The sequence below is a fragment of the Ranitomeya variabilis genome, chromosome 2 (assembly GCF_051348905.1).
Source record: "Ranitomeya variabilis isolate aRanVar5 chromosome 2, aRanVar5.hap1, whole genome shotgun sequence".
In the NCBI taxonomy this organism is placed as follows: Eukaryota; Metazoa; Chordata; class Amphibia; order Anura; family Dendrobatidae; genus Ranitomeya; species Ranitomeya variabilis.
In genome coordinates this window covers 209148358-209162562 of record NC_135233.1, presented here as the reverse complement: position 1 = coordinate 209162562, position 14205 = coordinate 209148358, and the positions used below count along the sequence as shown (strand labels likewise).

The 14205-nt window shown below is 44.4% G+C and overlaps 2 protein-coding genes across 10 annotated transcripts in view; both read left to right on the top strand.

The window, feature by feature from the left end:
* The window catches only part of DENND1A (DENN domain containing 1A), an 851690-nt gene that overhangs the window by 703485 nt on the left and 134000 nt on the right, over positions 1–14205 (top strand). The gene's annotated exons all lie outside the window — the stretch shown is intronic.
* On the top strand, positions 312–1938 carry LOC143809245 (uncharacterized). Of its 2 annotated transcripts, XM_077292363.1 has the most exons (4): positions 312–693; positions 784–844; positions 925–1008; positions 1211–1938. In XM_077292363.1, exons 2-4 carry the CDS (start codon positions 785–787, stop codon positions 1424–1426), a joined length of 360 nt encoding a protein of 119 aa, XP_077148478.1. In that variant the 5' UTR covers positions 312–693; position 784; the 3' UTR covers positions 1427–1938. The 2 variants fall into 2 exon arrangements, with proteins under 2 accessions (XP_077148478.1, XP_077148477.1); XM_077292362.1 differs by having other exon boundaries at positions 312–844.

The following is a 14205-nucleotide window of genomic DNA, read 5'->3' as shown; positions in this document are numbered from 1 at the left end:
CTGAATGTGTCAGTGCCGGCCGTAAAGCAAAGCACAGCGGTGACGTCACTGCTCTGCTTTAGGGCCGGCGCTTACACAGTGCAGGGAAGCGGACGCCGGGGGACCCGACAGACACCGGAATGTAAGTATGTAGTGTTTGGGTTTTTTTTACATTTACACTGGTAGCCAGGGTAAACATCGGGTTACTAAGCGCGGCCCTGCACTTAGTAAGGCCGCTTTCACATTTGCGGTTGTGTCCGCAGCGTTTCTTCCGCAAATATCTGCATGCGTTGTGTATTCCTATCTTTAACATTATGGACGCATGCGTTTTTCTATGTTCGCGTTTTGCCGCGTTTGACGACGCATGCGTCGTCTAGCCGTCTGCGTCTTGGCGCGGAAATGCAACATGTAGTAATTTTTAGAGGCGTCAATTTGCCGCCTGGAAACGCATGCGGCTGATTGCGCAAGGTTTGCGCCCAAAAAACGCATTGTAGTCTATGTAAACGCATGCGTTTTCCAGTACATGCGTTTGCTTGCGTTTGCCGACGCATGCGTCTCAATTGAGAAAAACATGTCTAGACACTGATAAGCCACCCCCCACATAGAAGGTGATAAAGGGAGGAAGTGGACATTTGCAGGTCACTAGTCAGCAGACTGCCTTGCAGACGAGACGCCCCACAGCCCCTTGGATCAGCAAACAAGCCTCAGAACTATGTGAGTATATCCTATCCAAAGCATTTCTTTTCTATAATCTGTGTCTATGTGCCCTAATTTCTGTCATTCCTTTCTTTCTGCACACATCAGAATGTCTTCTGCTTCTGATGAGGAAACGCCTGGGCCTGCACAAGGGGAACATGTCAGCGAAGTGAGTATTCACCTCCTCAGATTGGTAAGTATTCACTGTCACATCTACACATATGACAATGTATATTTTCCCTTTTTCAGACCACTTCTTCTACAGCGGAAGACACTGAGCAGGAGACTGGGCAGGAGCAGCGTAGTCACGGCCGGGCAACACGGCGGCATCGTGTAAGTATAGCTGGCTGAATGTGTATTGTATCCTCACTTTATAATTCTGGAATCTTCATTTCTTTCTACTTCTCTCTTTCTTTCCCTTTGGCTTCAGCACCAGTGTTTTTTTTTTATTTCAATATTCATGCCATTCCTCTGATTCTGTTTTCTGTCTTCCGTATGTGAATGCCTCCAATATTAATGTCCTTTTTGTTGTTAGGTTCCAGAGGAGGATGAGGACCTAATTGAGAATGAACACCTCATCTCCCTGGTTCACGAGCGAGTCGCATTGTGGGACACCAGGGATCCACTGCACGCCAACAATGTGACGATCCGGAGGCTTTGGAATGAGGTGGCCGCAGCGTTGTGGGATGGCTGGGCCAATGCCCCGGCTCGGGTCCGTTCTGCATTTGGTAAGTATCGCAATGCAGTGTGATGTAGTCAATACCTTGGCCATGCTCACACAACTGTGTATGATGTCAGAAAGTCATTACTTTTTCACAGCACATACAGTTGTGTGACCATGGTCAAAAGACCATTGTCCTAACTATTATGTTTTGTTTTGCCAACAGTGTCAAAAGTGAAAACACGTTGGAGATCGATGAAGGACCGCTTCAACAAGGACCTGCGCCAAGAGAGCTGGCTTCCAAGTGGTTCTGCAGCAAGGATACGCAAATACAAGTACCACCGCATCCTTACGTTTTTGAGACCAGTCCTTGCACGAAGAACGTAAGTATATTGGTTAAAAAAGAAAAAAAAATGGTGTATAATGCAATTTGTTGTTGGTCATTATTTCCCATCAGTATTTGTAATCCGAAACCTTGATTGATTGATAGATGCAGCAGTGGGGTACGTGTTCTTTGAATACTTTCCCTCACATAGTTCCTCTCCAGGTTTTGGCATACCAATACTGATTTGAAATACTGATCAAATACTGAGAGTGTGACGGCAGCCTGCACAACAGATCTATACTCAGCAAGTTAGGTGTCAGAAATAATGAATTCAGGATGCCAATGGCTCATCAATTCATTTTTCCTGACACTTGTCCTGGTGAGTATACAGGTGGCTTGTATGTCCTCTGTCGTCAATTCGTATTTCCCATCAGTATTTGTAATCCGAAACCTTGATTGATTGATAGATGCAGCAGTGGGGTACGTGTTCTTTGAATACTTTCCCTCACATAGTTCCTCTCCAGGTTTTGGCATACCAATACTGATTTGAAATACTGATCAAATACTGAGAGTGTGATGGCAGCCTGCACAACAGATCTATACTCAGCAAGTTAGGTGTCAGAAATAATGAATTCAGGATGCCAATGGCTCATCAATTCATTTTTCCTGACACTTGTCCTGGTGAGTATACAGGTGGCTTGTATGTCCTCTGTCGTCAATTCGTATTTCCCATCAGTATTTGTAATCCGAAACCTTGATTGATTGATAGATGCAGCAGTGGGGTACGTGTTCTTTGAATACTTTCCCTCACATAGTTCCTCTCCAGGTTTTGGCTTACCAATACCTTGTATAGAGATATGGCTTGTATTGCCTCCATCGTCTCTTCATAGTTTACATCAGTTTTTGTAATCCCCAAGGACTGGTCGATGCATGCAGAAGTATAGCATGTTGTTTTATGAAACTTTTATTCCTACTGTTGAACTCCTGGCTTGAAAATTCTGATGTAAAATTCACTACAAATAGTAGTGTGACCTTTCCCTATCTGAATGTGTATCTAACTGTTCAGTTATCTTTTTGTAAATGTTTTGTAATATTTTTTTTTTTTTTTTCCGCAGCACTTGGAGCTCCACTGTTGGCCCAGGTTCTGGAGCGGTCCTTCATCAGTCAGCCACGGACCCGTCCCAGCCATCCTCCAGCGCTGCAGCAAGTGGGCCTGCCACACAACCTGGAGACCAGGAAGCTGGTCCATCAGATGTTCCCCTTCCCCAGTCCTCTGCCTCTAGCCAATTTTTTATGGGCTCCTCCCGGCAGCGGCAGAGGGCCGCGGACAGGTCACTCATGCCCGAGTTTTTGCACTTGAGCTCGGTCTTCCATGAGGGACTCAAGGCGATGGGTGACCGACTGGATACTGCCATTCGTCATATGAGCACATGTATCCAGGAGGTAACCACAGCCCTTGCCCAAGTGAAAGCCGACCTCCAGAGGCCAGCACATCATTTTTTTAATCAGATAGAACAGGGCATGTCGGAACACCTTAGTCCTGAGCTCCAGATTACTATTATGCAGGCCTGCAATGCTGCTTACGTGCAGGCTATGCAGCAGAGTCGGTATTTTCAGCAGACAGTGGGGGCATTTCCAACAGTGCCCACACTGTCACGCTTTACATCAATGCCGACATCTGCTGCATACCACTGCACGGCCACCTCCATTCCAAACACTTCCGGACCGTATTATAGCACCACCACCATGCCCAGTGCAGTGGGTCAGCCCACCGCCACCACCATGACAACTGCTGCTCCTGCTTGGGCCTCCTCCACTGCCACCAGCATGCTGCCGCCGCCGGACCCTGCCCTGGTGTTTCCTGGCACTACCACTACCAGACTGCCATTGCCGGACACTGCCCTGGCGTTCTCTGGCACCACCACTACCAGACTGCCATTGCCGGACACTGCCCTGGCGTTCTCTGGCACCACCACTACCAGACTGCCATTGCCGGACCCTGCCCTGGCGTTTCCTGGCACCACCACCACCAGACTGCCGTTGACGGACCCTGCCCTGGCGTTTCCTGGCACCACCACCACCAGACTGCCGTTGACGGACCCTGCCCTGGCGTTCCCTGCCACCACGACAACGTGCCCGCGCAAAACAAGAAAGGGGAAAGGCAAAAAAAAAACAAAAAACCATAGCTATCCCTCCCCCCTCACCTCCCAATGTGTCTGTAATGTCTGGTTTGTCTCACCCTTCCAGTGTGTCTCAACCCTCTCATGTGTCTAGCCCTATCCCTGAATATCCTGACCCCAGTAGTTTCATAGCGCCTTCTCCTGCCACCCCTATGTCGGCTACAGTAATAAGCCAGACCTCACTACTCAACACCCCACAATATCGGCACTCAACCCCAAGCAGGCGCAGTTAATTTTTTGGTTTGTGTGTGTTTAATAAACCTGTGTTTTTTGCCCCAATAAGGTTTGGTTAATTGTGTATTTCGCCACCGTCACCACACAGCCTGCGCCAATAACAAATTATGCGTCAAACACATTTTTGGGGGCCACCTCCAACCTCCAGTACCTACTTAGCAGAACACTGAAGCTTGGTGTGTTTGGTTGAGAGATATGAGGTTGCCCCCAAAAATAACACTTGTATTTTCTCCAAAAACAGTTCTTTCTGTTTACTCCGTGACTTTTGGTCGCACACAGAAGACAAAATGGTGGTAATACACAGCACAACTATACTCAACAGGTCCTTTCTTATCCGAAACATTATTTATGACCTCTGACCTGCTGATTTTAGAAATGCATTGTATTACCTCCATTTTATCTTATTGGTACATATACATATATTTCACACAAAGTGAAGGAACAATGTACATGGCATATCTATACTCACCCGGACAAGTGTCAGGAAAAATGAATTCAAGAGCAAATAGCATCATGAATTCATTAGTTCAGACACGTGACTTGATGACTATAGATCTCTGGTGTAGGCTGCCATCACACTGTCAGTATTCGCTCTGTATTTTACAGCACTATTTGTAAGCCAAAACCTGGAGTGGAACTATGTGAGGAAAAGTACATTAAACAGATATGCACCACTAAAAGCATTTAACTACCGCTCCTGGTTTAGGCTTACAAATACTGATGTTAAGTACTGGACAAATACTGCGACAATAACGGACATCGTCTATACAGTCTGCGGCAAAAAGCTAATGGTGAACCAAGACAGGACTCACGTCAACAACCTAAGCCCAAAAACCCAAAGTGGTTTGTTAAGGAAATAGATAGGAGACATGGTGAAGAAAGTAAAACACAATTATTTTATTTGAAAAAACATTAACATTCCAAACATAAATTTGCAGACCCGAAACCAGCAGTACATTTTACACCATATTGTCCTGCCATGGCACACGTCCAATGTCAGAATCAAAAAACGCTGCAAATTGGTCCCGCATGTGGCCTACTTCAACTGTTGACCGCAGCGGATGATGACGGTAATCAGGCAAAGGGTTGGCAACAGGTTCATCAAGTTCTATGGTGGGTCGCTCCTTAGCCAGAATGAAATTGTGGAGAACCACACAGGCTTTAACTACCTCATCCACTGTCTCCATTTTTAGATTTATTGCAGTTGCTAGAATGCGCCATTTGGACACCATAATCCCAAAGGCACACTCTACTGTTCTGCGTGCCCTGGTTAGTCTGTAGTTGTAGATCCGTTTTGTGCGGTTCAAGTCCCGACTTGAATAGGGCTTCAGGAGATTTTCACTCATCTGAAAGGCCTCATCCCCAACCATTACAAATGGCAGCGGTGGGCCTTGAGTGTAGGGGAGTGGTCGTGGCTGTGGGAAATTAAAATTTTTGCCATAAACACGTCGGCCCATATCAGAGGTTTTAAAAGTCTGTGAATCGTTGCCACGGCCAAAAGCACCAATGTCCACAGCAATGAAGCGACAGTCCGCATCGGCTATTGCCATAAGAACTACAGAAAAATATTTTTTGTAGTTGAAGAACTGTGATCCCGTTCTGGCTGGTTTGGTAATCCGGATGTGCTTCCCATCCACCGCACCCAAACAGTTGGGAAAATCACAAACAGTCCAAAATTTGTCAGCAATTTCTTTCCACATGTCCTCCGTGGGTATGGGTATAAATTCCTCACGGAGAATGGTCCATAAAGCCCGGCAGGTTTCAAAAACAATTCCGGACAGCGTGGAAATCCCAAGGCGGTACTGGAAATGAAGGGATGACAAGCTCTCTCCAGTTGCAAGAAATCTGTAGTAAGAATAAATAATTACAAAATAGGCAAAAAAACATCAGACCTGCAAAAAATTTTGGTTAGCTTTTGTTTAGAATTATTACGTACCTTAAGGTAACCAGGAGACGTTCCGCTGGTGGAATGGCTCTACGGAGCTGTGTGTCCTGTCTCCGGATGGCTCCTTGGACACGATCAAGCAAATCCCGGAAAGAGTCTTGTGACATCCTGGTATATTCTGGGAATTTTTCTGGGTTCTCATTGAGCTCGCCATACAGGGTGTGATATGTACCACGGCTCTCCCGCAGTTCTACAATGGGGTGTTGCCAAAACCGCCTACGCCTTGTCCTTCTCTGTCTTTCCCGGTTTCGGTGTTGCTCCCAAGCAAACGCACATGCCAGAAAAATCTTGATGCTCAGATCCAGTTTAAAGTAATAGCTATCCATGTGAAGATCCATCTTCTCACAGGACACAGGAGCAAAATCTGAAGATTTCAGCTGTCCTAGGGTCTATATATAGATTTCACATAATACACGCCCTCTGTAGTCCCATTGGCTGGTTCTTGCATCTAGAATTTTTCTCTGGTGAAATTTTGCGCCATGCGCACAAAAAACGCAAACGCATAGAAAACGCAAGCAAAAGCATGTAAACGCTGCGTTTTAATGACGCATGCGGTAACCGTAAGCGTTTTAAAAACGCTGCGTTTACACGCGTTTTCATGCGTTTTTCGTGTCCTTGCGTTTGCGGATTAAACGCTGCAGATTCAAACGCTAATGTGAAAGTAGCCTAACCCGATGTTTACCCTGGTTACCCGGGGACTTCGGCATCGTTGGTCGCTGGAGAGCTGTCTGTGTGACAGCTCTCCAGCGACCACACAATGACGAAACAGCGACGCTGCAGCGATCGGCATCGTTGTCTATATCGCTGCAGCGTCGCTTAATGTGATGGTACCTTAACTCGTCTGCAGAAACTTGCATCTATCTCTTTTTTATTTTATTAACCTCTTTCTCTTGCAAGCATTCACCTTACAGGGTCCTTGGCAAGCAGTGCTGCAAATGGGTGGGCTCCCAAATGCTTTCACTCACCTTTAGAAACATTTTACAGCAGTTTGTTTTGGCATCCAGCTCCACGTTCCTTGTTCTGATTTACCTCTCACAATTCTGCGTCTCTCTAAACTTTCATTTCATTAGTATTCTAAGTTGCTCTCCTGCGGCTAGTATCTTTTACTACAAATTTATTCTCCACCATTGTGCCAACATCTGCTGGTGAAAGTTTCTGCATAATTCCATTATTACAGACTAACATAGGAATGGACAGACTAGAATAGTACAAGGTCGGTGGCTTCTCCTTGCCCCGATCTCTTTGACTGACAGAAAGAGACCTGTCAGTCTAGGGGAGCAGAGAGGAAACACCCGGCCCTCGGAATGGTCTGTTGAAACACATGCAGTCGGACTCTGATTTATGCTACTCGTGGTTCGGGCAGCATTAACCAGATGACAGGTTCCCAGTAAAGGGATTGTCTAGGATTTTGAGCTCATTTGAATAGAAGCCAAGCTGCAATTCTCAGAATTTCCCACTTGTGGTAGATTGACTCACTCGGCTCCTTAAAGCTAACTTGTTAGCAGGATTTTGCAAAGTAAACTACAGGCATTATCAGGTTGGCAGTGTCCGTCTTGTGGTTCTTGTGTAATCAATATTATAAGTTTGCAGTTAATGAAATGTTCGTGCTCCGGGGCGGAACTGTAGGCAGAGCCTTATCTTCCTGCTCTAAGCCAGAGAGATCAGGAAGAGACCTGCCCACAGGCCGCCCGAAACACACCTGTTCCTCGTCATAGAGACAGAGAGAGAGACAGCCTGTGCTTCGGGGTGGCCTGTGGGCAGGTCTTTTCTTTTTCTTTGGCCTAGAGCACCAAGATAAGACTCTGCCTACAGTCCCACCCTGGAGCACGAGCATCTCATTAGCTGAAAACTGATTACACAAGACCACAAGATGGATTTCTTTTCCCCAAGTATCATTTAATCAGTTTAACGCTGCTGCTTACCTGACAATGCCTGTAGTTTACTTAGCAAAATCCTGCTGACAGATTTGCTTTAAAGAGGTTTTCAACTGGTTTATTAAAAACTTTCTGCATAAACCAGTCCAAAATTAGGAAAGCAAACAGGACCCTTCTGTCATATCGGGAAAAGCAGGGGGGGGATTTACTCGCTTAGGGGAACAAAGCAACGTTCAGTTCTCTTTAGCACAAGCACAGCTCTGGAGATCTCATCTCCAGACACACTGAACACAGAATGAGTCCAAAGACTCCACATTTACCTTGTGGACCACACCCTGAGGTGGAGATATGGTGAACAGCCTCCCACCCACTGTTCAGCTGTTAACAAAAACCCAGCCCATAATATGGCTGATTAACCCCTCTCAGCACATAGTGTGATGGAACATTTTTCCAGGTTCATATCACTGAGGCTAACATCCTCAGTGACACATATCTCCCCTCCAGTATTTTACCAGTGACCTTCTCACATACTACACAGTGTATGGAGCCGTGCTGTACCGCTGCATACACTATTTGCATCTGGCCACTGCCTGGTCTGATGACTGCTTCTTTGTGGGGGGACCAGATGATAAACCTCCACCAATCTGAAATTGGTGACCTATCTTAAAGTATCACTTCAGTGATTTGTTAGGTGTACTGTGTATAAATGTCATGAAGGTAGTTGAATACTCACCAGCCGCAGTCTTCTCCCAGTTTCATCGGTGCTCCTGTCCCTTCTGGCTTCACGTCACCACAATGGTAACCTGACAGATCACTGTATGGAGCAGTGGTTACTCTCTCAATGTTAAGTCTATGAGACTCAGAATAAAGCTCTCTAGTTTTGTTTTTAGCCTCATAGACTTGTATTGAGAAAATACAAAACGTGTCTTCTGCACAACACAGCAACCATGGTATGATTTGGCTTGTCACAAAAGCAATAAAGTGGGTCCACAGAGGGCTGGATCACCACTGAATCTGAGAGAAGATGAAAACAGGTGAATCCAGGGGAAAACAGATGGGTGATCAACAAACAGATTTTCTCATTAATTTGTCAATTGATTTGGCCAAACACCTCCTAGATCTAATGATCACTGGTATAAAACCTAAGGTTTAACAGGAAACATCCAATTCCAGCAGTCTCACCCATGACCTCAGCCTTCTGAATGCAAATTAATTCAGATTCCAAGAAAGACTTCAGACTCCAAAATTCAGCCACCTACCATTATTCGCACCCCAAATCCCAAGTTTAACCCAAGACAAAAAAAAAGAAAAAACCCTCCTAGCTCCAGCCTTCTCTTGTCTTCAGGATGCTGCACATGGTACAAGATGGAAGAAGGGCCCATGAAGACTGGGCTCCAGCACCAACAGGAAAATGTTAAAACATAACTTATAATGTGCAATAAAAACATGGTGAGAAAAAGCAAAAAATAAAAAAAGAGATTAGGGATCCATGAGCTTATGCATTTCTGATTAGCAACCCTTATTCAGCATGCCAACCAGTGTAAGTGATTCAGCACAGAGGATCCTGAAGATACTCAGTGTTAGGATCCTGTAAGCAACGCTATGCAGCCATCATACGGACCCTGTGTTCTAGGACTTTGTGTGCCAAGGGGGTTTATATACTATTGATCCCTATAGCTACATCACAGTTGGACCTCTGGACTGTGCCGGTCACTGATTGACGCAGTTGCATGCATAGAGCAAACAATCACATAACTGATCTGGGACCACAAATGGTGCAGCAAGAAAACCCAAATTTGGAAACTGGTCTATGAGCAGATTAAAAGATTGGGCACTACATAATCCCCTCTCAGATGGAAGCCAACTTGACAATCGTGTGATCACTATGGGCCGAGCCTCTCACTTCTTGCCCGGCAGCTGACTTTCATGTGGCTGTTATCTCTAGCAACTTTCTCTTGAGGCTACCAGAGTTGACTTAGGGTGTAGCCAGATGGTATCACCAAAACGCCACCCACCACTATGGCTGATTGCCACATGATCATTCTTTACAACGAGGGGGCAGAGCATTATCTGCACTGCAGCTGCACCATCTGACCCTACCCTTTTGAGTTTTGCATCCTTAGCATTGATCGATAGGTGGGCACCATCTGGCCCTACCCTTTTGAGTTTTGCATCCCTAGCATTGATCGATAGGTGGCCACCATCTGACCCTACCCTTTTGCATCCCTAGCATTGATCAATAGGTGGGTATCATCTGACCCTACCCTTTTGAGTTTTGCATCCTTAGCGTTGATCGATAGGTGGGCACCATCTGACCCTACCCTTTTGAGTTTTGCATCCTTAGCATTGATCGATAGGTGGGCAGCATTTGGCCCTACCCTTTTGAGTTTTGCATTCTTAGGGTATGTGCACATGTTCAGGATTTTTCTCTATAAAAACGCAATAAACACGCATAAAAAACGCATACATATGCATCCTATCATTTAGAATGCATTCTGCAATTTTTGTGCACATGATGCGTTTTTTTCCGCAAAAAAAATGCATCGCGGTAAAAAAAAGTAGCATGTTCATTAATTTTGTGGATTTTTGCATTTTTCCCGCTATTTAATGCATTGGGAAAGCTCCGGGGGAAAAAAACGCGAAAAAAACGCATGCGGATTTCTGGCAGAAATGTCTGGTTTTGTCAGGAAATTTCTGCAAGAAATCCTGAACGTGTGCACATACCCTTAGCATTGATCGATAGGTGGGCACCCTTTGACCCTACCCTTTTGAGTTTTGCATCCCTAGCATTGATCGATAGGTGGGCATCATCTGACCCCACCCTTTTGAGTTTTGCATCCTTAGCGTTGATCGATAGGTGGGCACCATCTGACCCTACCCTTTTGAGTTTTGCATCCTTAGCATTGATCGATAGGTGGGCAGCATTTTGCCCTACCCTTTTGAGTTTTGCATTCTTAGGGTATGTGCACACGTTCAGGATTTTTCTCTATAAAAACGCAATAAACACGCATAAAAAACGCATACATATGCATCCTATCATTTAGAATGCATTCCGCAATTTTTGTGCACATGATGCATTTTTTTCCGCAAAAAAAATGCATCGCTGTAAAAAAAAGTAGCATGTTCATTAATTTTGCGGATTTTTGCGTTTTTCCCGCTATTTAATGCATTGGGAAAGCTCCGGGGGAAAAAAACGTGAAAAAAACGCATGCGGATTTCTGGCAGAAATGTCTGGTTTTGTCAGGAAATTTCTGCAAGAAATCCTGAACGTGTGCACATACCCTTAGCATTGATCGATAGGTGGGCACCCTCTGACCCTACCCTTTTGAGTTTTGCATCCCTAGCATTGTTCGATAGGTGGGCACCATCTGACCCTACCCTTTTGAGTTTTGCATCTTTAGCATTGATCGATAGATGAGCACCATCTGACCCTACCCTTTTGGGTTTTGCATCCCTAGCATTGATCGATAGGTGGGCACCATCTGACCCTACCCTTTTGAGTTTTGCATTCTTAGCATTGATCGATAGGTGGCCACCATCTGACCCTACCCTTTTGAGTTTTGCATCCCTAGCATTGATCAATAGGTGGGCACCATCTGACCCCACCCTTTTGAGTTTTGCATCCTTAGCGTTCATCGATAGGTGGGCACCATCTGACCCTACCCTTTTGAATTTTGCGTTCCTAGCATTGATCGATAGGTGGGCACCATCTAAGCCTACCCTTTTGAGTTTTGCATCCTTAGCATTGATCGATAGGTGGCCACCATCTGACCCTACCCTTTTGAGTTTTGCATCCCTAGCATTGATCGATAGGTGGGCACCATCTGACCCTACCCTTTTGAGTTTTTTATCCTTAGCATTGATCGATAGGTGGGCACCATCTGACCCTACCCTTTTGAGTTTTTTATCCTTAGCATTGATCGATAGGTGGGCACCATCTGACCCTACCCTTTTTGAGTTTTTTATCCTTAGCATTGATCGATAGGTGGGCACCATCTGACCCTACCCTTTTGAGTTTTGCATCCCTAACATTGATCGATAGGTGGGCACCATCTGACCCTACCCTTTTGAGTTTTGCATCCCTAGCATTGATCGATAGGTGGGCACCATCTGACCCTACCCTTTTGAGTTTTTTATCCTTAGCATTGATCGATAGGTGGGCACCATCTGACCCTACCCTTTTGAGTTTTGCATTCCTAGCATTGATCGATAGGTGGCCACCATCTGACCCTACCCTTTTGAGTTTTGCATCCCTAGCATTGATCGCTAGGTGGGCACCATCTGACCCTACCCTTTTGAGTTTTGCATCCTTAGCATTGATCGATAGATGAGCACCATCTGACCCTACCTGCTTAACTGTTGCATCATTAGAGATGGTCCATAAGGGGTCACTTGTGTACATTTTCCATTAGAACAAGTATCATTTTACATAATAATAATTTAGTACACTGAGCCATCGCATCGGATGGGATGCCAGTAATGGAAGACATCATGTAGACCTAGTCCGTATGTACTGTCAATGCTTTCATCACTGAACTCAATATTTCCATTGAAATCAGCCAAAATGTAGAAGAATTTTAAGTGAACAATGAACATTATATGGAACAATGCTCTGCAACTATTGTCTCACCAGCTGCTATGTAGCGTCAAGTGGGCATGCTGGGACATGTGGTTTCTCAGCAGCTAGGAAGCTTGACTTCATGCTATAGCTGGTAGGAACCTACAGCATTTTCTCCCTGAATCTTCCTGCAACGCCTGATGATGACTTTAGCTTCCAAATTCCTTGCTGCAATTTTCAGACAATGGATTTTCCCAGCTGAAAAACTTTTGTTGTTATTTTTTATTTTTTTTGTTCTTACAAAACCAATCAATTTAATCTCACAATATCGATGTCTCATGCCTTCTTCCATCTTGCTAATTTGCGTTCCGCTCCCATCTAGCCGGAGCCTTGCTATCGTTTTCCCCGCTGTGTCTGAAATAAGTTGCCGTACGGGCCTTTCATTTTGAGCGCTATACAGATTCTCGAAAACATCAGGAAGCTGTAACAACTTTTTAACGAGCTCCAATAAAACAATCCAAAGGAGGTTTTAAAAAAAACCTTCACCTTACATTAGCTAGAATCTGGAAAGCCCAGAAATATATGCTAGGACTAATGAGATCATCAAATACGGCTCAGAAATATAAACTAAATAACACACAATATATTACCCCTGTGGATTTAGAACATAAAGGTTCGTTATGAGCAGTGAAAAAAAAAGAATAGTAAAAATTGCTGGAAAGCTCCCTATTTCTAGAGTTTTAATACTTGCCATAGCCGGGCTGCGCATTTCACTTAGTCTTGGAAGTTGGTAAACATAACTGTTGTCACAAATCGCTCAGCTGAGGATTTCTACCAATTTCCGGGTTAATTTATCTCTCTCTCTGTTTTTACTGTGAAATGCCGTATCATTTTTATTTTTGATTGTAGCGCTGTCTGGTTATTATAGGGTAAAATAATGAGGTTTACGGACTGTTGCTGTACTGATTACGAGGACTGGAACTTTTCTTGATAAGTATGTCTCACACTTTAAAGTAATTTCTCACCAATCACCAATTGATAAATGTATGTTTGTTGATGGCCCCACCGCAGGGACCTTTCCCCCAACTATAAAAAATTGAACTTTTTTAATTGTATTTTTGTAGAGAAGTGCAGCCACCCCCAAAAATGCAGCTCTGGCTGTTTTTGATTTTGTATATGTTTTATTTATGTTTTAATTCTTCATTTTTTTAATGTGTAAAAGTACTATTTAAACTTTTTTGTATGTTTTATGTAATTTTTTTGAATTTTCTTTTTAATTTTTACTCTACTTTTTAGCTTCCTTAGGGGACTTGAACCTGCAATTGTTTGATCATTTATACTCTATACTGCAATATTAATATATTTCACTATATATTGTAATTGCTGTTCTCCTATGAAGCCTAACCTCTGGCTGAGCTTCACTTGAGGACTTAGATGGCAGCTACGGGGATCATCAGCAGGCCCTTAACTGCCATGTTAACTTATCAACTTCCCTCAATTGCATAGCAAGGGGGCTAATGGGAGATGGTGCATAAGTGTACTGGAAATCTTGCCATTTAAGTGCTGCTACCAGTGATTGACAGCGGTATTTAAATGGTGAACAGCAGTAATTCGAGCAAGCTCCGGACATCTGCAGCATATGGAGCAGGCTTAGCTCCATACACTCAGCAGTGACCCCACCAATACTTCAAATATTGCCATCAAATTATTATTATTATTATTATGTATTATTATAGCGCCATTTATTCCATGG